General features: G+C 43.4%; 1 protein-coding gene and 1 pseudogene across 1 annotated transcript; one reads left to right on the top strand and one right to left on the bottom strand.

Moving 5' to 3' along the window:
• Window positions 1–95: 95 nt before the first annotated feature.
• LOC135543755 (ras-related protein Rab-38-like) lies at window positions 96–2,938 on the bottom strand (annotated as a pseudogene).
• A 5,900-nt stretch (window positions 2,939–8,838) lies between these two features.
• Window positions 8,839–17,662, top strand: LOC135544132 (ras-related protein Rab-39B-like). Its single transcript, XM_064971536.1, has 3 exons — window positions 8,839–9,152; window positions 9,933–10,159; window positions 16,895–17,662. The coding sequence occupies exons 2-3, from the start codon at window positions 9,945–9,947 to the stop codon at window positions 17,319–17,321; spliced, it is 642 nt and encodes a 213-aa protein (XP_064827608.1). The 5' UTR covers window positions 8,839–9,152; window positions 9,933–9,944; the 3' UTR covers window positions 17,322–17,662.
• The last annotated feature ends 4,496 nt before the right edge of the window (window positions 17,663–22,158 follow it).

Here is a 22,158-nt window from a genome sequence, read left to right on the forward strand (position 1 = left end):
GCCTGCAGTAGGCATGCTGTCCAATCAGATTCAGCCACATCTGAAGACAAACCCCTGGCCCAGTATGGTATTGATGTTATATCATTAGTATTTGGCTATAACAACAACCTTTCACAAAGCACTAGCTTCTCAGTTTCCTGGCTCTCTCTATAGTAGGGTTTTCCAATGTTAGTGTTCTCCTATGCAATAAAACCAAAAATATACAAATTATGGACAGCTAGGAGACAGCTAGGAGACAGCTAGGGTACAGAAGACAATAGATCTCAGATTGGGAGTAATCCCAGGGCAGATCTGCTCAGGATTTTAAATCCTTTTACATCAGACAGAAGGTTTATTCTAATCTTTCATCATCTTTATCAATGTAAGCTATCAGATGGGTTGGCCCCAGTGACATATTCACCCAATCAGCCTTCACACTAAACTGAGTAACTCATTAGAGAGTAGCTGTGAGTGTTCCCTTTCTCTCAGGTTCAGTCTGTGAGGAGGGAACACTCATTACACAGCCTGCTGGACCATTTTACATGTTCCTGTTCACATTCCCCTTGGCAAACTAGCCTGTGTTCTTCTCAAATGCCCCGCGGCATGCTAGCGTTTCATTCCAATTGATCGCATGTATTTGTGATTACATTCAACAACAACATTTTTTTTATTTAACTAGGCAAGTCAGTTAAGAACAAATTCTTATTTTCAATGACGGCCTGGGAACAGTGGGTTAACTGCCTGTTCAGGGGCAGAACGACAGATTCTGATGAGTTATGTTAACCCAAGCTGACAATCAAAGGCTGCTGTCAAATGTGTTTGTGTTCTTTATAAGAAATAGAGACCATTGTACAAAGTGATCTTCCATAGGACCAAGACTGTCAAATGTTATCAGCCAGGGAGCTCCCCAGCAGTCTGAAATGTGTTTAGATTAGAATCATTAATATACTGAGGCTAGTCTGTCTCACACACAGACGCACACGCCATTTAAGTGTATCTTATCCATTGCAAAGATACCCTCTAGAGCAGCCCACAGAGCAGCCCTCAGGCGGCAGTTGTGAGAGACTAGGAGGACTACAGTAAGTAAGCTGAAGCGTTTCCCTATCTGCGTCATTATCTCCCTCCCTTACCTTGGCTGAGGTCTCAAACCAGCCCACAAATCCTTTTTCCCCACAGAATGTGTCCAGATTGAGCTGCTGGGAGCAGACTTGGTCAGACTTGTAGGCCAGCACCAAAGCTGGGACAGGTTTGCCATGACTGAGGGTGACCTTAGTGTCCAGGTCGTCCTTCCACTTGAAAGGACAACATGGACACTAAGGTCATGGGTCACGTGGGCCATGTCAAACACCCCCAGAGCTCCAACAGCCTTCCGGTAACACACACGGGTCATATTCCAATATCTTTCTTGTCCTGGGACAAACAAATACATGAACAGTACATATCAGGGTCAGACCGACATACAGCACTGATCTAGCGTATACTGTAACTATATGTACTTATAATCTAATTATATTGCATTATGATTTAGCACATTCCAAAAACAGCAGAAAAGGTCAGGTTTTCATAGTACAGACACACACACACATACAGAGAGCAAGAGTGTAACTAGTGCTCATATGGCTCTAATGAGCATGAGACCAGGTGAACCCTGTCATTGTCTGTCAGTGTATCTGTCACGTTCTGACCTTAGTTCCTTTGTTTTGTCTTTTGTTTTAGTATGGTCAGGGCGTGAGTTGGGTGGGTTGTCTATGTTAGTTTGTCTATGATTTTTCTATTTCTGTGTTTGGCCTGGTATGGTTCTCAATCAGAGGCAGCTGTCAATCGTTGTCCCTGATTGAGAACCACATTTAGGTAGCCTGTTTTCCATTGTGTTTTGTTGGTGGGTATTTTCTGTTTAGTGTTGTGTTGCACCTTACAGGACTGTTCGTTGGTTGTTTATTGTTTTGTTTTCAGTGTTTATTAAAATATTTAAAATATGAACACTTTCCACGCTGTGCAGTGGTCTTCCTCTCCTTCCCCAGACGACAAGTGTTACAGTATCAGTGTTTTGTTACTTGTCATGTTTGTTGTGGACCCCAGGAAGAATAGCTGCTGCCTTTGCAAAAGCTAATGGGGACCCTAATAAACAAATAGACAAGACACATGCTCCTCCACAGCACACATTAAATTCTGTAGGGACAAAAACTGTACACTGGTGATTATGATTGTCACACTCTGACCATTATTTGCATTGTTTGTTTCTATGTTTTGTTTGGTCAGGGTGTGATATGAGTGGGCATTCTATGTTGCATGTCTAGTTAGTCTGTTTCTATGTGTTTTGGCCTGATATGGTTCTCAATCAGTGGCAGGTGTTTGTCGTTGTCTCTGATTGGGAACCATATTTAAGTAGCCTGTTTTGTATTGTGGTTCGTGGGTTATTGTCTATGTGATGTTGCATGTTAGCACTCAGTTTCGATAGCGGTCACGTTATTTTGTTTAGTGTCGTCGTGTTTTTTTCATCATTCATTAAAAGTATGTTTTCACACCACGCTGCGCTTGGGTCTCCTCACTACAACGATCGTGACAATGATGATACATGTACACAGGCTATGGATAAGGCCAAATATAATTAGCAAAAGTGTGCTAATTCATTGATATGGAGTTGTTAAAAACATAAACTTGAATAAAGTCTGATGTAGACTGTCTGCAGTTTTGTCCAAACCACTGATGTTACAATGAATTCATAATATATCAAGTAATATCAAAGTAAAATGAAGTGGTTTGACATACTGGCAATGTCCTAAAGCTGTAGTCTTATAACGGAGTCGCTGTACCAGTGCAGAACCTTCAGCGCAAAGTCAACATCAATAGCTGCTCGATAATGTTGAGAAAAGATGAGATGGACATAACTCTTGACTGATGTTTTACTGACCCCAAGGTCCACCATAACGAGAAGGTTTAACAAATGCTCCTGCTGCATGGTCTGCGTTTGTACAGCAGCCCATTCAAAACTCACACTGCTGTCTGATCCAATATCTGCCGGTGTTGATGGCACATGGAAAACACATTACAATTTAGTTTTAATTCCGTTCCAACTAGAGCCTGAAATTCTTTCAAATGTTTCCATACAGAGCTTTTAAGGTTCACTGTGCACCTTAACATATGAGGATGTTAAGGATGGAGTCAAGAAAATTATGTAATCCTACTTGATTCCATAGTCCGTACATGAAAGGTCAAATTTTTATTTTATAAACTTGTCATATGTTCTCGTCAAAATATATAAAGTACCAGTCAAAAGTTTGGACACACCTACTCATTCCAGATGATTTCTTTATTTCTCTTTGGGATAAATTAGCAGAGTCGGTACAGCCACCCGGTTTCTTCACCGGTTTCATCTCTCTGGTAAGAAGGGCGGGGGTGTATGCCTTATGATTAACGAGTGGTGTGATAATAACAATATACAGGAACTCAAGTCCTTTTGTTCACCTGACCTAGAATTCCTTACGATCAAATTCCGATCGCATTATCTACAAAGAGAATTCTCTTCGATTATAATCACAGCCGTCTATATCCCCCCAAGCAGACACCTCGACAACCCTGAAAGAACTTCATTGGACTCTATGTAAACTGGAAACCACATATCCTGAGGCTGCATTTATTGTAGCTGGGGATTTTAACAAGGCTAATCTGAAAACAAGGCTCCCTAAATTTTATCAGCATATCGAATGCGTGACCTGGGCTGGCAAAACTCTAGATCATTGCTACTCTAATTTCCGTGACGCATACAAAGCCCTCCCTCGCCCTCCTTTCGGCAAATCTGACCACGACTCCATTTTGTTGCTCCCAGCCTATAGACAGAAACTAAAACAGGAAACGCTGTGCTCAGGTCTGTTCAACGCTGGCCCGACAGATCTGATTCCACGCTTCAAGATTGCTTCGATCACGTGGACTGGGATATGTTCCGGATAGCATCGGAAAATAATATTAATGTATACGCTGATTCGGTGAGTGAGTTTATTAGCAAGTGCATCGGTGATGTGGTACCCACGGTGACTATTTAATCCTTCCCCAACCAGCAACGTAGGATTGATGGCAGTATCCGTGCAAAAACTGAAAGCGCGAACCACTGCTTTTAATCATGGCAAGGCGATCGGGAACATGACCGAATACAAGGCAATCAAACAAGCTCAGCATCAGTATAGAGACAAAGTAGAGTAGCAATTCAACGGCTCAGACACGAGACGTATGTGGCAGGGTCTACAGCCAATCACGGACTACAAAAAGAAAAACAGCCCCGTCGAGGACACCGATGTCTTGCTCCAAGACAAACTAAACAACTTCTTTGTCTCGCTTTGAGGACATTACAGGGCCACCAACACGGCCCGCTACCAAAACTTGCGGGCTCTCCTTCACTAAGCAAAACATTTAAACATGTTAACCCTAGCGACGCTGCCAACCCAGACGGCATCCCTAGCCGCGTTCTCAGAGCACGCGCAGACCAGCTGGCTGGTGGGTTTACGGACATATTCAATCAATCCCTATCCCAGTCTGCTGTTCCCATATGCTCCAAGAGGGCCACCATTGTTCATATTCCCAAGAAAGCTAAGGTAACTGAGCTAAATGACTATCGCCCCGTAGCACTCACTTCCGTCATCATGAAGTGCTTTGACGAACTAGTCAAGGATCATATCACCTCCAACCTACCTGACACCCTAGACCCACTCAATTTGCTTACCGCCCCAATAGGTCCACAGACGACGCAATCACACTGCACACTGCCCTAACCCATCTGGACAAGAGGAATACCTATGTAAGAATGCTGTTCATCGATTACGGTTCAGCATTTAACACCATTGTACCCTCCAAACTCGTCATTAAGCTCGAGACCCTGTGTCCTGACCCCGCTCTGTGCAACTGGGTCTTGGACTTTGACGGGCCGCCCCCATGTGGTGAGGGTAGGAAACAACATATCCACCCCGTTCTCAGCCCTCTCCTGTACTCCCTGTTCACCCATGACTGCGTGGCCATGCACGCCTCCAACTCAATCATCAAGTTTGCAGATGACACTACATTGGTAGGCTTGATTACCAACAATGACGAGACGGCCTACAGGGAGGAGGTGAGGACCCTCGGAGTATGGTATCAGGAAAATAACCTCACACTCAATGTCAACAAAACAAAGGAGATGATCGTGGACTTCAGGAAAGAGCAGTGGGAGCACCCCTCCATTCCATATCGACGGAACAATAGTGGAGAAGGTGGAAAATTTTAAGTTCCTCTGCGTACAGATCACTGACAAACTGAAATGGTCCACCCACACAGACAGCGTGGTGAAGAAGGCGCAACAGCGCCTCTTCAACCTCTGGAGGCTGAAGAAATTTGGCTTGTCACCAAAAACACACAAACTTTTACAGATGCACAAACGAGAGCATCCTGTCGGGCTGTATCATCGCCTGGTACGGCAACTTCTCCGCCCACAACCGTAAGGCTCTCCAGAGGGTAGTGCGGTCTGCACAACACATCACCGGGGGCAAACTACCTGCCCTCCAGGACACCTACACCACCCGATGTCACAGGAAGGCCACAGAGATCATCAAGGACAACAACCACCCGAGCCACTGCCTGTTCACCCCGCTATCATCCCGAAGGCGAGGTCAGTACAGTTGCATCAAAGCTGGGACCGAGAGACATTAAAACAGCTTCTAATCTCAAGGCCATTAGAATGTTAAACAGCCATCACTAACATTGAGTGGCTGCTGCCAACATAGACTCAATCTCTAGCCACTTTAATAATTAATAACTGGAGGTAATAAATGCATCACTAGTCACTTAAACAATGCCACTTAATATAATGTTTACATACCCTACATTACTCATCTCATGTATATACTGTACTCTATACCATCTACTGCATCTTGCCTATGCCGTTCGGCCATCGCTCATCCATATATTTAAATGTACATATTCTTAATTTATCCTTTACAGTTGTGTGTATAAGGTAGTTGTTAGATTACTTGTTAGATATTACTGCACGGTCGGAACTAGAAGCACAAGCATTTCGCAACACACACATTAACATCTGCTAACCATGTGTATGTGACCAATAACATTTGATTTGATGTGATTAGAATAATAGTGAAGACATCAAAACTTTGAAATAACACATATGGAATCATGTAGTAACGAAAAAAGTGTTAAACCCTTTGCCTTGTTGACAGTTTCTCTCAACCAGCTTCATGAGGTAGTCACCTGGAAGGCATTTCAAGTAACTGTAACGGCAGATTTCCTCCTCTTCGTCTGAAGAAGAGGTGTAGCAGGGATTGGACCAAAACACAGCGTGGTAAGTGTCCATATTGTTTATTATAAAACATCAACTGAACACTAAGAAATACAAAACAATAAATGTGACCATGAACGAAAACCAAACCGAAACAGTCCAGTGTGGTGACAACCACAGACACGGAAACAAACACCCACAAACCAATAGTGAAACCCAGGCAACCTTAGTATGATTCTCAATCAGAGACAACCAATGACACCTGCCTCTGATTGAGAACCATACTAGGCCGAAACAAAAACCTAAACATAGAAACACAAAACATAGACTGCCCACCCCAACTCACGCCTTGACCATACTAAATAAAGACAAAACAAAGGAAAATAAAGGTCAGAACGTGACAGTAACAGGTGTGCCTTGTTAAAAGATAATTTGTGGAATTCCTTTCCTTCTTAAAGCGTTTGAGCAAATCAGTTGTGCTGTAACAAGGTGGGGGGGGTATATAGAAGATAGCCCTATTTGGTAAAAGACCAAGTCCATATTATGGCAAGAACAGCTAAAATAAGCAAAGAGAAACAACAGTCCATCATTACTTTAAGACATGAAGGTCAGTCATTGTGGAATATTTCAAGAATTTTGAACGTTTCTTCAAGTGCAGTTGCAAAAACCATCAAGCGCTATGATGAAACTGGCTCTCATGAGGACCGCCACCGGAAAGGAAGACCCAGAGTTACCTCTGCTGCAGAGGATAAGTTCATTAGTGTTACCAGCCTCAGAAATTGCAGCCCAAATAAATGCTTCACAGAGTTCAAGTAACAGACACATCTCAACATCAACTGTTCAGAGGAGACTGCGTGAATCCGGCCTTCATGGTCGAATTGCTGCAAAGAAACCACGACTTAAGGACACCAATAGGAAGAAGAGACTTGCTTGGGCCAAGAAACACGAGCAATGAACATTAGACCGGTGGAAATCTGCCCTTTGCTGTGATGAGTCCAAATTGGAGATTTTTGGTTCCAGCCACTGTGTCTTTGTGAGACGCAGAGTAGGTGAACGGATGATCCTCCGCATGTGTGGTTCCCACCGTGAAGCATGGAGGAGGTTTGATGTATGGGGGTGCTTCGCTGGTGACAGTGTCAGTGATTTATTTAGAATTCAAGGCACACTTAACCAGCATGGCTACCACAGCATTCTGTACTGATATGCCATCCCATCTGGTTTGCTCTTTTTAAACAGGACAATTACAAGAAACACACCTCCAGGCTGTGTAAGGGCTATTTGACCAAGGAGAGTGCTGTATCAGATGACCTGGCCTCCACAATCACCCAACCTCAACCCAATTGAGATGGTTTGGGTTGAATTGAACCGCAGAGTGAAGGAAAAGCAGTCAACAAGTGCTCAGGATATGTGGGAACTCCTTCAAAACTGTTGGAAAAACATTTCTCATGAAGCTGGTTGAGAAAATGCCAAGAGTGTTCAAAGCTGTCATCAAGGCAAAGGGTTTGTTTAGCACTTCTTTGGTTACTACATTATTCCAAATGTGTTATTTCATAGTTTTGATGTCTTCACTATTATTCTACAATGTAGAAAATAGTACAAATAAAGAATGAATCGGTGTGTCTTTGAATGAGTAGGTGTGTCCAAACTTTTTACTGGTACTGGATATATTATATATATATATTTGTTATAGGTCTACTCGGTAGGTCTCCAACACCTCCGCAATGAGTTTCTGGCCCTCCAGTTACCTTGAGACCAGTGTGCTTTCTACCCGATGTCGGATGTCATAATAAACATGTTTTTTTTTTACTGCCAAGACACACTCATTCTCTTGTATCCTGCAGCCTACTGTAGGCCTAACTCAGAGTGTGATTCAGACCCTAGCTATTTCCATCATTCAGGTAGTTACACAGTGTAACATCTGCTTCAAACTCACACTCTCAAACAAAACATGTAGATCCCCTGATGTCACTCTCCAGATCCCAATCACCTCAATTCTAATCACCTGTTCACACACCTGTATGTCATTATCACACACTATTTAGTTCAGTTCCCTGCACCCATCATTGTGAGGTATTGTTTGTGAAACACTTCTATTCGGAGTGCTGGTTGTCCCCTGTAATTGAATCCTTCAGTGTATGATAGTTTTGGCCTGCCTCACTAACAATGCCTTTTGCCTATTCCCTGCCTGTACTTTAGCTTATTGGATTTTCTGTTATAAACCTATTGCATGATCTCCCGGATGACGTTACTAGCCTTTTCCTTGCTTGTACTGTTGCCTTTTTGGACCCCCTGTGTATGGCCTTTTGCCTGCCACTGGACCCAGCTACCTGCTTCATCCTGTGGTCCTTTACCAATAAACACCTGCCGCGCCCTGTGCTTGAAGCCAGCTCTCTGTCTCCCCTGGTGTTCATCACACACAGTTGTCATCATTCTTTTTCTCCCACAAAGACATTCCCTTTATGTCAGGTATGATAACCCGAATCTGATCTTCATAGGACTCCATTTAAATGCCCATTTGTAACACCCAATGTAGTGCCCCTAGAGATTTTTACTGCGTTGATGTCTGAGTTCTTACGGTAATGGTGCTGATGAGGAATGAGTAATGCTATGTGATGCTGTTACTGCCATTTCATCAGCGGATTTTCACAAACATCTCCATCTTTAAACATGAAATTGCTATGAAATGAAACCATCGACAAGTTGTAAGGACGGCCGTTAGACAATTTTACATCAAACTTGCCATCACAGTAACAGTTCCCTGTGTAGAATAAAATAATACAAAAGGATACTAGGACAAGGCCTATTTGCGTATCACTGCTTGGGGTAAAACAGTGTTTCAGAGAGCATCTTCGATATACGAGATTTCTCAAGAACATGGGATTTGCTATTTCCAGCCGTTGATCGCTCATCTAACAAGGTAATTAATTGCACATAAAATGAGTACACGACCATGTTCTAAAATGTATTATGGATTAATATGTCATTGCCACAGAATATGCCGTTGTAAATCGATTTTAGATTAAGACTATTGTCTACGAAGAACAGAAAGAAGATAAGTTAAATGTGTTTTAAATGTTATAAGACTCGTTCAGATTTATGTAGCCCAGAACTAACACGTTTTTTTTGCAATGGTGAAATTAGTATTCAATACGTAGCCTATTGTTTGTCCATAAAAATGCGCATAACTGCCCTTTTCATTGTGTTTAAGAAAAACGTTTTTTTTTATGTCAACACATGTAATTATTGCACTTGATCGGCTTTGCTATGCAACAACTGTGTATCCACATGTGAGCTGAATATGCGAGTGTTCTTTTTTAAGAGCTGTCTGCATTTACCAGGAAAGAGGAGAGGCCTTTCCCTAATAATGTAGGGCAGGCAGATAAGTTTTTCAAGAAAAAGCTAATAATCCGTGCGCTGTGGGCTATTGGGCTTTTAAAGTAGGTCAAACAATCAAGTCGGTTTTCGATTTTGTGCGCGGTTTTGCGCACACATCCTCACAAATAGGTTTAAAAAATATAAGCAGGCCTACCACACTGAACTACATTTGTAAAAAAAAATAGCCCGATAAGGATATCACTGATAGTGGTTTGGATAGCCTACCCTTGGGGTCAAAACAAGTTTTAAGTTATTTGTTGAGATGTAGACGGGCCATGCGCATGATTTACTAATCGTCAAATATTTCATTTTTTCCCCATAGATTCTATGAGAGATGGAAGCGATATGGCTGTACCAGTTTCGACTCATCGTCATTGGGGACTCGACAGTAGGAAAGTCGTGCCTGATCCGGCGATTCACAGAGGGACGCTTTGCGCATGTGTCCGACCCCACAGTCGGTGTAGACTTCTTCTCACGCCTAGTGGAGATAGAACCAGGCAAACGCATTAAACTTCAAATCTGGGACACAGCCGGACAAGAGCGATTCAGGTGACACTTTTTTGATTTATAAAAAAAAAATCTTCCATTGTAAAGACCACAAATTGTGTGAAATAAATCACAAGTTTTTTTATAGTCACCTGTAATTATTATTACACTACCAGTCAAAAGTTTTAGAACACTTACTTATTCAAGGGTTTTTCTTTATTTTTACTATTTTCTACATTGTAACGCTTTTCCAACAATCTTGATGGAGTTCCCACACATGCTGAGCACCTGTTGGCTGCTTTTCCTTCACTCTGCGGTCCGACTCCTTCCAAACCATCTCAATTTGGTTGAAGTTGGGGGATTGTGGAGGCCAGGTCATCTGATGCAGCATTCAATCACTCTCCTTCTTGGTCAAATTGCCCGTACACAGCCTAGAGGTGTGTTGGGTCCTTGTCTGATCAGTCTCAGGCAGTCTCAGGGTCAGGGTAGGTAGGGGTCAATAATCCAGTGAGGTGGGGCAAGATACAGAAGGGCAGGAAACAGGAGACAAGGGGCTGTAACACATGGGTTTAACTCTGGACACATGAAAGGCTAATAACCTTAGCGATGGGAAAAGGGCCGATATCCCGGGGGGAGAGTTTGCGGGATTCCACCCGGAGGGGCAGATCCTGGGTGGACAGCCATACCTTCTGCACGAGATGATACTGTGGACCTGGGGTCCGGTGGTGATCCGCTTGTCGTCAATACCTGGAGGTGGTCTTGAGGAAGGACCGACCAGGCTCTCCTCCAAGTACGACGACAGCAGCGGACAAACATCTTGGCCGAAGGTACGCTGACCTCTTCTTCCTGCTCAGGGAAGAGCGGGGGCTGATACCCCAGGGAACACTCAAAGTGATAGGCCTGTGGCAGAGCAGGGAAGGGTGTTGCAGGTGTATTCGACCCACACAAGCTGCTGGCTCCAGGTGGTGAGGTTGGCGGAGACCAGGCAGTGCAGAGTAGTCTCAAGGTCTTGGTTGGCTCGCTCCGACTGGCCGTTGGACTGGGAGTGGAACCCGGAGGACAGGCTGGCCGATGACCCAATGAGGGTGCAGAACGCCTTCCAGAACCAGGATGAGAACTGAGGACCCCGGTCGGAGACCATGTCAACTGGCAGTCCATGAATCCGGAAGACGTGCTGCACCATGAGCTGAGCCATCTCTTTGGTAGATGGTAGTTTGGGGAGAGGAATGAAGTGGGCGGCTTTGGAAAACCGATCCACAATGGTCAGGATGGCGGTGTTGCCATCAGACGGTGGGAGACCCATGACAAAGTCCAGGGAGATGTGAGACCAAGGACAGTGAGGGACAGGCAGAGTTTGGAGGAGACCAGCCGGAGCTTGCCGAGGAGTCTTGTTCTGTGCACAAGCGGCGAAGAATGTGAGACTTCAGGAACCGTGGTAGGCCACCTAAAGCGTTGTCTCACAAAAGCCAGGTTCCGACGGGAGTCCGGGTGGCAGGCAAGCATCGCGTCATGCACAAACATCCAGTTATCTGGCGGGACGGGTCAGGATGAACCAAGATGGGACCTGTGGTGAAGCGGTGTTTGAGATCCCGGAACGCCCGGTCAGCAGCTGGAGACCAAGTGAACGGAACCTTAGGAGAGGTGAGTGTAGACGGGGGGAAGCCAGGGTGCTATAGCCCTGGATAAAGAGGTGATAAAAGTTGGCAAATCCCAGGAAATTCTGCAACCGTACTCTGGACGTACCGCTCTCTCCTTCCCGGGACCCATCTGTTTCACTTACTTAGCTAGTAATGCAGCTAACTAGTTTAGCCTACTGAATCACTCTGCTCAAACAGAGGGATGCTATGTTAGCTAGCTACAGTGCCTTGCGAAAGTATTCGGCCCCCTTGAACTTTGCGACCTTTTGCCACATTTCAGGCTTCAAACATAAAGATATAAAACTGTATTTTTTTGTGAAGAATCAACAACAAGTGGGACACAATCATGAAGTGGAACGACATTTATTGGATATTTCAAACTTTTTTAACAAATCAAAAACTGAAAAATTGGGCGTGCAAAATTATTCAGCCCCCTTAAGTTAATACTTTGTAGCGCCACCTTTTGCTGCGATTACAGCTGTAAGTCGCTTGGGGTATGTCTCTATCAGTTTTGCACATCGAGAGACTGAAATTTTTTCCCATTCCTCCTTGCAAAACAGCTCGAGCTCAGTGAGGTTGGATGGAGAGCATTTGTGAACAGCAGTTTTCAGTTCATTCCACAGATTCTCGATTGGATTCAGGTCTGGACTTTGACTTGGCCATTCTAACACCTGGATATGTTTATTTTTGAACCATTCCATTGTAGATTTTGCTTTATGTTTTGGATCATTGTCTTGTTGGAAGACAAATCTCCGTCCCAGTCTCAGGTCTTTTGCAGACTCCATCAGGTTCTCTTCCAGAATGGTCCTGTATTTGGCTCCATCCATCTTCCCATCAATTTTAACCATCTTCCCTGTCCCTGCTGAAGAAAAGCAGGCCCAAACCATGATGCTGCCACCACCATGTTTGACAGTGGGTATGGTGTGTTCCGGGTGATGAGCTGTGTTGCTTTTACGCCAAACATAACATTTTGCATTGTTGCCAAAAAGTTCAATTTTGGTTTCATCTGACCAGAGCACCTTCTTCCACATGTTTGGTGTGTCTCCCAGGTGGCTTGTGGCAAACTTTAAACAACACTTTTTATGGATATCTTTAAGAAATGGCTTTCTTCTTGCCACTCTTCCATAAAGGCCAGATTTGTGCAATATACGACTGATTGTTGTCCTATGGACAGAGTCTCCCACCTCAGCTGTAGATATCTGCAGTTCATCCAGAGTGATCATGGGCCTCTTGGCTGCATCTCTGATCAGTCTTCTCCTTGTATGAGCTGAAAGTTTAGAGGGACGGCCAGGTCTTGGTAGATTTGCAGTGGTCTGATACTCCTTCCATTTCAATATTATCGCTTGCACAGTGCTCCTTGGGATGTTTAAAGCTTGGGAAATCTTTTTGTATCCAAATCCGGCTTTAAACTTCTTCACAACAGTATCTCGGACCTGCCTGGTGTGTTCCTTGTTCTTCATGACGCTCTCTGCGCTTTTAACGGACCTCTGAGACTATCACAGTGCAGGTGCATTTATACGGAGACTTGATTACACACAGGTGGATTGTATTTATCATCATTAGTCATTTAGGTCAACATTGGATCATTCAGAGATCCTCACTGAACTTCTGGAGATAGTTTGCTGCACTGAAAGTAAAGGGGCTGAATAATTTTGCACGCCCAATTTTTCAGTTTTTGATTTGTTAAAAAAGTTTGAAATATCCAATAAATGTCGTTCCACTTCATGATTGTGTCCCACTTGTTGTTGATTCTTCACAAAAAAATACAGTTTTCTATCTTTATTTATCTATCTTTATTTTTGAAGCCTGAAATGTGGCAAAAGGTCGCAAAGTTCAAGGAGGCCGAATACTTTCGCAAGGCACTGTAGCTGGCTATGACTTTCCAACACAACACTGGAACTCTTCCAAGTCAAAGTAAGCTTTTGGTATTACTCATTTATTGCCACCGGGGCCCGCCGTAAAACTGCTAACTGACTGTACACTGTAACGTTACTTCATGATTGTAGCGGTTTACTATCGCATTAGTTATATTAGCTATGCTGACTAGGACGTAACTTTAGCTAATATGGTGAACGATGTAGGCTGTTTATAGAGGTTTGTCTTGGAAAGGGTTTTTCGCCTGGTCACATACAGCTGATTTGTTGTGCATTGAAGTCCACAAGCGACAACGTGGCTGTTATGAGTGAACTCTGTTTACGTGTGATCAGGGGTGTATTCATACTGCCGATTCTGTTGAAAAACGTTTCTTAAACAGAAGCAAATGGAACAAAACGGCGATTAAACATACCTGAATTTGTCCAATAGAAACTCTCATTTGCAACTGTTGGACTAATGATTACACCCTGTATCAGCTAGATGCAGGCATGAGTGTGCAAGGTGGTATTGAATGTCAATCACCTCAAATTTGTCTCTCAACCTGTGTGCACCTACATTGTCATTGTCATTGTCTACATTGTCAATTTTCATTCATTTACTAGGTTTTAGGAACCTCATGATGGGAATAGGGAAAATTTGAGTATCATGTTGAAGCCTAAACCTATCGCTGTTGTATTGACTGGGTGAATGGAATATGAATGTGAGTAATCCAATATGCTGTAATAGAAATAAGTCCATGCTCATGAATTATAAAAAATAAATAAAAATAATAATAAACAGCACTGACCTCCACTGTTCTCCATGTCACATCATCTGTATAAACAGCACTGACCGCCACTGTTCTCCATGCCACATCCTCTGTTTAAACAGCACTGACCGCCACTGTTCTCCATGTCACATCCACTGTGTAAACAGCACTGACCACCACACTTATATACTGAACCAAAATATAAACACAACATGCAACAATTTCAAAGATCAAAGATTTTATTGAGTCACGGTTCATATGAGGAAATCGGTCAATTGAAATAAATTAATTAGGCCCAAATATATGGATTTCACATGACCTTAAAAAAATGGGCCACAAAATGGGCCACAGGATCTCGTCACTGTATCTCTGTGCATTCAAATCGCCATTGATAAAATGCAATTGGGTTTGTTGTCCGTAGCTTATGCCTGTCCATACCATAACCCCACCGCCACCATAGGGCACTCTGTTCACAACGTTGACATCAGCAAACCGCTCAACCACATGACGCCATACACAAGGTCTTTCCGGTTGTGAGACTAGTTGGAAGAACGGCCAAATTCTCTAAAACAATGTTGGTGGCGACTTATGTTAGAGAAAGGAACATTAAATTATCTAGCAACATCATTGGTGGACATTCCTGCAGCCAGCATGCCAATTGCACGCTCCCTCACAACTTGAAACATCTTTGGCACTGTGTTGTGTGACAAAAGTGCCCATTTTAGAGTGGCCTGTTATTGTCCCCAGCAGAAGGTGCACCTGTGTAATGATCATGCTGTTTAATCAGCTTCTTGATTTGCTACACCTGTCAGGTGGATGGATTATCTTGGCAAAGGAGAAATGCTCACTAACAGGGATATAAACAAACTTGCGCACCAAATTTGAGAGAAATAAGCTTTTCCTGAGTATGGATCATTTCTGGGATCTTGTATTTCAGCTCATGAAACATGGGACCAAGACTTTACATTGTCGTGTCTTTGGCATCATTAAAAGTGAAGACTTATTTTATCAAATCAATTCTCTGTAATTATAATTACGTGATTAATCTAATCATGTAAATGTAATTAACCAGGAAGTTGGGGCACCAGGGAAATCTTCAGATTACAAAGTTATAATTTTCCTAATGTAACTCTTCAGATATTTGACTATCTGATCAATTAGTCTTCTTATTAATGAATTATTATTTACCTCACGTCAGTCTTATTCTAAATGTCGTAAATGGTTGGTTATCTGCACGAACCCAGCCTTTACTATAAATCGTCCATACACCAATTGGCTTATTCATTTATTTACTAACTAACTAAATAATCCCAGAAATGCATAAACAAACAAAGCAGTAGATCTGTTACTAACAAATGATAGGGGAGATTCCCTAGTGGACTAAGCCGATATGACGGCTTGGTGGACAAAGGGAAGTGGGTGTGGACTGAGCGAGAGCGGAAAAGACCAGAGAGATCACTACACACAGTACTACTATAATTAATTGAAATGCTAATCCTTTGAACATGAATGCTCACTCATTCGGGAATAATTGCAATCAATATATACATTTGCGCCCATGTGTCATGATCTTTTCTGTTGGAATCCGGTCCGTCTGCTGGAGAGTCAGTTCATCCGCGTCTCTTTCTCTCTGCTGCCCTGAAGATCAGTCTTTCGTGCTTACAATGGATACATCAGAATATCACTCATAAATAAATGTTTCGGCGGTTGTCAGTAATAGCACCCCAGGTTTACATCATTTCTAGCTGCAGACTATTAATTAGTATCTTAGATTAGCTCTTATTCTGTCGGCATCGATAGTCTGAGTTGAACCATTTCCAGCCGTGTAGCCATGTGGTATGGTTAGGAATTCAATAACTATTCGCAATCACAGCTCACGCTGTGGGTTTGCTCAATCTTTGTACTCAAACCTGTGCCCCCTCAGCTGACACCGAGGTATGTGTGGTCTGAAGAGGATTTCCTCAGGAGGGGGTTTTCTTCATAACAGTAGAAAAGGCGGTTCTATGGCGCCTGATCATGACTGTGTTCACCGGGGCGGGCCAATGACTTAGTTCAACTTGAAAGGGAATATACATCATTTCACAAATAGTTTCATCTTTACTCATTCATTTTATACAATAACTTGATGCAAACCTCATAACGGAGGCACCTGTATAAACAGAGTTAGGGTAATGTGGCTGTATTGTCTTTCATGAGGTCACAAACATGAAACAAAACGGACCGGATCGTAGCTGGCTTCTCCACCAACCGTTTACACATTCTCCAAAACATAGATATTGTTCCAGTCTCAAATTCTGGAATGTAGTAGAATTTGGCAGGAGTTCCTTTGTTCTACTGTGGAACTCTCTCTCTCCATACTGCATGAAAAGGGGGAGAGAGTCTCTGCCAGTAATTTACGACCTGAGATAACAGAACAGTAGGAGAGCGTGAGAAGCCATGATCTATACACAGAAAGGGCCACGTCACGACAACATGTTATATTTTTTCAGTGCATTTACCACTGACACTCTTCTTTGCTTATCCTCTCACCCTCTCTAGGTCTATTACCAGGGCTTATTACCGTAACTCTGTTGGGGGGCTGCTGCTGTTCGACATCACCAACCGTCGCTCCTTCCAGAATGTGCATGAGTGGCTGGAGGAGGCCCGGAGTCACGTCCAGCCTCACAGCATTGTCTTTCTGTTGGTGGGCCACAAGTGCGACCTGGAGCCCCAGAGGCAGGTGAGCCAGCAAGAGGCGGAGAAGCTGGCAGGTACCTATGGTATGCGCTACGTGGAGACATCGGCTCGCGACGCCATCAACGTGGAAAAGGCCTTCACTGAGCTAACGCGGGACATCTTTGAGCTCGTGAAGAGTGGTGACATCAACATCCAGGAGGGTTGGGAGGGGGTGAAGAGTGGCTTGGTGCCCAACGTGGTGCACTCCTCAGAAGAGGTCACCAAGAGCGGCCGGCGGTGTCTCTGCTGATTAGCCTGTCTGTCTAGTTGGCTTCACTCAACCCAGCCCATGCAGTCCTGTTACATTATGTCCCACTAGCTCGCAATCTTTCACATATATATATCTCTCTCACTCCCATTCTGACTACTGGAAGGCCATTCCCGCTCTAGTCTACCACTGAATAAAACATGAATACAGCTACTTTCCACAGTAACCTTCCTGGCGTCTGTCTTACCTGTTACAGGCACTTGAAAGACAAGAAATGGCCTGTTTTATGATTTCATTGTCCTCCCTGTATTTATGCTTCATCTTGTGCCCCACAGAAGGAACACACTTCAAACTTTACACGTCTGTTCTGTGTTCTGGGGAACTCACACAACTATTGGGGGGGGGGGGTGTTCAATACAGGGGGAAACACCAAATCTATCACAGCTTATTCCACCTTGTCTATGGAGAGAACCAGTACACTGAGGAAAGCGTGTGTTGTATTACTGGCTGTGTGCAATGCCTACTGCTTTTGGTGCGAGACTGATGACACCCCCAGACACATGAACAACCAAGAACACAATAGTGTATTGCCATAATCCTTTTCATCACAGATGGAACCAAAGCTTGCGTGGACTGAATCAGTTCTACATGAGTATCAACAGGGAATTTGCACAGTTGAGTGTTGGGTAGGCTGCACTGTGCGATGCCTAACATCAATGTTTTTCATTTGCCGTTTTCTTCATCGTTGCTCATATTAAATGCACAGTTGGGGACACAAGGTACTGTATAACATATCACCTTTTTTGACCACCCTGGCCATCCACCATAATCGTTAGAGAATGCGTCCCATGAGAAAGACGTTTTATATACTCCATTGGCTTTAACAGTAAGCTCACCCCTTAAACATGGACATCTACACAACGATAGCGCCTCCTGATGTTGTGAACACCAAGCTTTAAATGGGGTCAGCTGTTCTAGAGTAGTATTTTCTTCAGTTTATTAATACCTGCATACTGTAGGGTCATATGCTTGTAGTTTTAACATGATCCTAAGCAACATTCCACACGTGTCCAATATTTCTTCCCAGACTATTGGACTCAGCCACGTGCTTTATCTAACCGTTGTATCTTCCAACCACAACCTTTAGTACCTCTAAAATGTATTTTTTCTCAATGCCAGTTTCCACCCTCCCCATTGAACTTTTTGGTTTAGCTATGATCCCATTTTCTGCCAGGCCCATGTCCATATACAACGTTAATCCCAAGCAGACCATATCTGAGAGCAATTTTAAAGAGCCTCCTAGGTTCAAAGTATCTATGCAGCAGGAAACTAACCATTTGCGCGAAAGGAAAGCTACAACATGTATTAATCGACCTGAATTTTACTCTCCTTCAGGGTTGTTCAATACTGCACGTGTATAGTTGCATTTTATCCATTTGTAAATAGCCATGGTGTTCTGGATGAATTAATTTCCAGAACATGAAATGTCATAATGGTGTGATAGAAATGGGAAATTCCATGACTTTCAATATTTGTAGGAGATACAGTGCATTCGGAAAGTATTCATACCCCTTGACTTTTTCCATATTTTGTTACGTTTCAGCTTGTAGCGTCATACCCAAGAAGAATCAAGGCTGTAATCGCTGCCAAAGGTTCTTCAACAAAGTACTGAGTAAAGGGTCTGAATACCAGTTTGGGCACACCTACTCATTCAAGGGTTTTTCTACATTGTAGAATAATGGTGAAGACATCAAAACTATGAAATAACACATATGGAATCATGTAGTAACCAAAAAAGTGTTAAGCAAACAAAAATATATTTTAGATTCTTCAAAGTAGCCGCCCTTTGATTTGATGACAGCTTTGCACACTCTTGGCATTCTCTCAACCAGCTTCACCTGGAATGCTTTTCCAACAGTCTTGAAGAAGTTCCCACATATACTGAGCACTTGTTGGCTGCTTTTTCTTCACTCTGTGGTCCAACTCATCCCAAACCATCTAAATTTGGTTGGGGTCGGTTGATTGTTGAGGCCAGATTGTTGATGCACCACTCCATCACTCTCTTTCTTGGTCAAATAGCCCTTTCACAGCCTGGAGGTGTGTTTGGCAATTTTCTTGTTGAAAAACAAATGATAGTCCCACTAAGCCCAAACCAGATGGGATGGTGTATCACTGCAGAGTGCTGTTGTAGCCATGATGGTTAAGTGTGCCTTGAATTCTAAATACATCACTGACAGTGTCACCAGCAGAGCACCCCCACACCATCACACCTCCTCCATGCTTCACGGTGGGAACCACACATGCAGAGATAATCTATTCACCTTCTCTGCATCAGACCAAAAGACAGATTTCCACCGGTCTAATGTCTATTTCTCATTTCTTGACCCAAACAAGCCTCTTCTTCTTATTGGTGTCCTTTAGTAGTGGTTTCTTTGCAGCAATTCGACCATGAAGGCCTGATTCACCCAGTCTCCTCTGAACAGTTGATGTTGAGATGTGTCTGTTACTTGAACTCTGTGAAGCATTTATTTGGGCTGCAATTTCAGTGTCTGGTAACTCTAATGAACTTATCCTCTGCAGCAGAAGTAACTCTGGGTCTTCCTTTCCGGTGGTGGTCCCCATGAGAGCCAGTTTCATCATAGTGATTGATGGTTTTTGCGGCTGCACTTGAAGAAACTTTCAATTGTCTTGAAATGTTCCGCATTGACTGAACTTCATGTCTTAAGGTAATGGACTGTCATTTCTCTTTGCTTATTTGAGCTGTTCTTGCCATAATATGGACTTGGTCTTTTACCAAATAGGGCTATCTTCTGTATACCACCCCTACAACTGATTGGCTCAAACGCATTAAGGAAAGAATTTGCAACATTTTCCAAAAACCTGTTTCTGCTTTGTCTTGTGTGTAGATTGATGAGGAAAAAAACCTATTGAATCCATTTTAAAATAAGACTAACGTAACAAAATGTAGAAAAAGTCAAGGGGTCTGAATACTTTCTGAATGCACTGTATATTACAATAGCTGAAGTGTTGCTCTGTTCAGGGTAATAAGATTGGTTTGGTTTGGTTTCCCCCTCTTTCACTGAAGTCACACCCTCTGATTATGAAAGGAGAGAGCTCCCTGGAGAAATCCACAGCCTTTAGAGAGACATCCGTTACCTACATATTAGACATGCGTATTGAGCCTCCATGTGCCAGACATGTGTGAATACCCTCCCCACCACAGGTGGCTGGTGGCATCTTAATTGGGAAGGACGGGCTCATAGTCATGGCTGGAACGGAATAAATGGAATGGTATCGAACAAGTGAAATATGGTTTCCATGTGGTTCATTCCATTCCAGCCATTATTATGAGCTGTCCTCCCCTCGGCAGCCTCCTGTACTCCCCACCAATGTCGTTGAATGGACTCTCCTGGCTGTATTATCTGCTAAGCCAGGTACCAGATCAGCTGCTGAATTGACAGCACTGGCGCTAAACCAACTTTGTTTTTCATTCTAAACCATTGAATGACTGTGATATAGGAATGTAGAGAGAACAATCTTGTCAAATTTCATGTTCTCTGCTATACCCCTGAGGCTCTGAGTGATGGTGCTTACCTGCACAGTGTCATGCAGAGGTTTGAAATGGCTATGAATCATGTCTTGATAAACCTAGTCAGAGCTAGGATGTATTCCAATTAAATTGTGACTTGTAGATGTCATTTCTTTTTTTGAAACAAACGTAAAGCAGACCATGTTTCTTTAGCGGTGTATAGGTTTGGAGTGCATAGCACAAGGGCAGGTTCGATGTCTCATATGCTTGTACGGAATAAACATTTGATCTCAGCAAAGGCATGGTCAATATTCCAGTGCTCTATGATGCCCATCCAAAATACATGTGCTCAGTGTTAGTTGCCTTTGTATGCACACGCATACCCCAATTAATTTAAAAATATTCCCCCAGCCTGGAAAAACACTTTATTCAACAAGTAGTTGAAAGAAATTGATATTCCGGAGGTTAAACTCTATATAAAAATAAGTATGTGGACACCCCATCAAATTAGTGGATTCGGCTGTTTCAGCCACACCCGTTGCTGACAGGTGTAGAAAATCGAGCACACAGCCATTTAATCTCCATAGACAAACATTGACAGTAAAATGGCCTTACTGAAGAGCTCAGTGACTTTCAACGTGGCACCGTCATAGGATGCCACCTTTCCAACAAGTCAGTTCAAGTCAGTTCCCAACAACCAGCCCCGGTCAACTGTGCTGTTATTGTGAAGTGGAAACGTCTAGGAGCAACAATGGCTTAACCCCGAAGTGGTAGGCCACACAAGCTCACAGAACGGGTCTGCCGAGTGCTGAAGCGGGTAGTGTATTAAAACCATCTGTCCTCGGTTGCAACAGTCCCTACCGAGTTCCAAACTGCCTCTGGAAGCAGAGTCAGCACAAGAACTGTTCATCGGGAGCTTCATGAAATGGTTTTCCATGGCTGAGGAGCCAGAGACAAACCTAAGATCACCATGCGTAATGTCAAGTGTCGGCTGGAATGGTGTAAAGCTCGCCGCAATTGGACTCTGTAGCAGTGGAAATGTGTTCTCTGGAGTGATGAATCATGCTTCACTATCTGGCAGTCCGACGGACAAATCTGGGTTTGGCGGATACCAGGAGAAAGCTACCTGCCCCAATGCATAGTGCCAACTGTACAGTTTGACGGAGGAGGAATAATGGTCTGGGGCTGTTTTTAATGGTTTGGGTCACTTAGTTCCAGTGAAGGGAAATCTTAATGCTACAGCATACAATAACATTCTAGACGATTCTGTGCTTCCAACTTTGTGGCAACAGTTTGGGGAAGGCCCTTTCCTGTTTCAGCATGACAATGCCAACATGCACAAAGCGAGGT

The sequence above is a fragment of the Oncorhynchus masou genome, chromosome 8 (genome assembly GCF_036934945.1).
Source record: "Oncorhynchus masou masou isolate Uvic2021 chromosome 8, UVic_Omas_1.1, whole genome shotgun sequence".
Classification (NCBI taxonomy): Eukaryota; Metazoa; Chordata; class Actinopteri; order Salmoniformes; family Salmonidae; genus Oncorhynchus; species Oncorhynchus masou.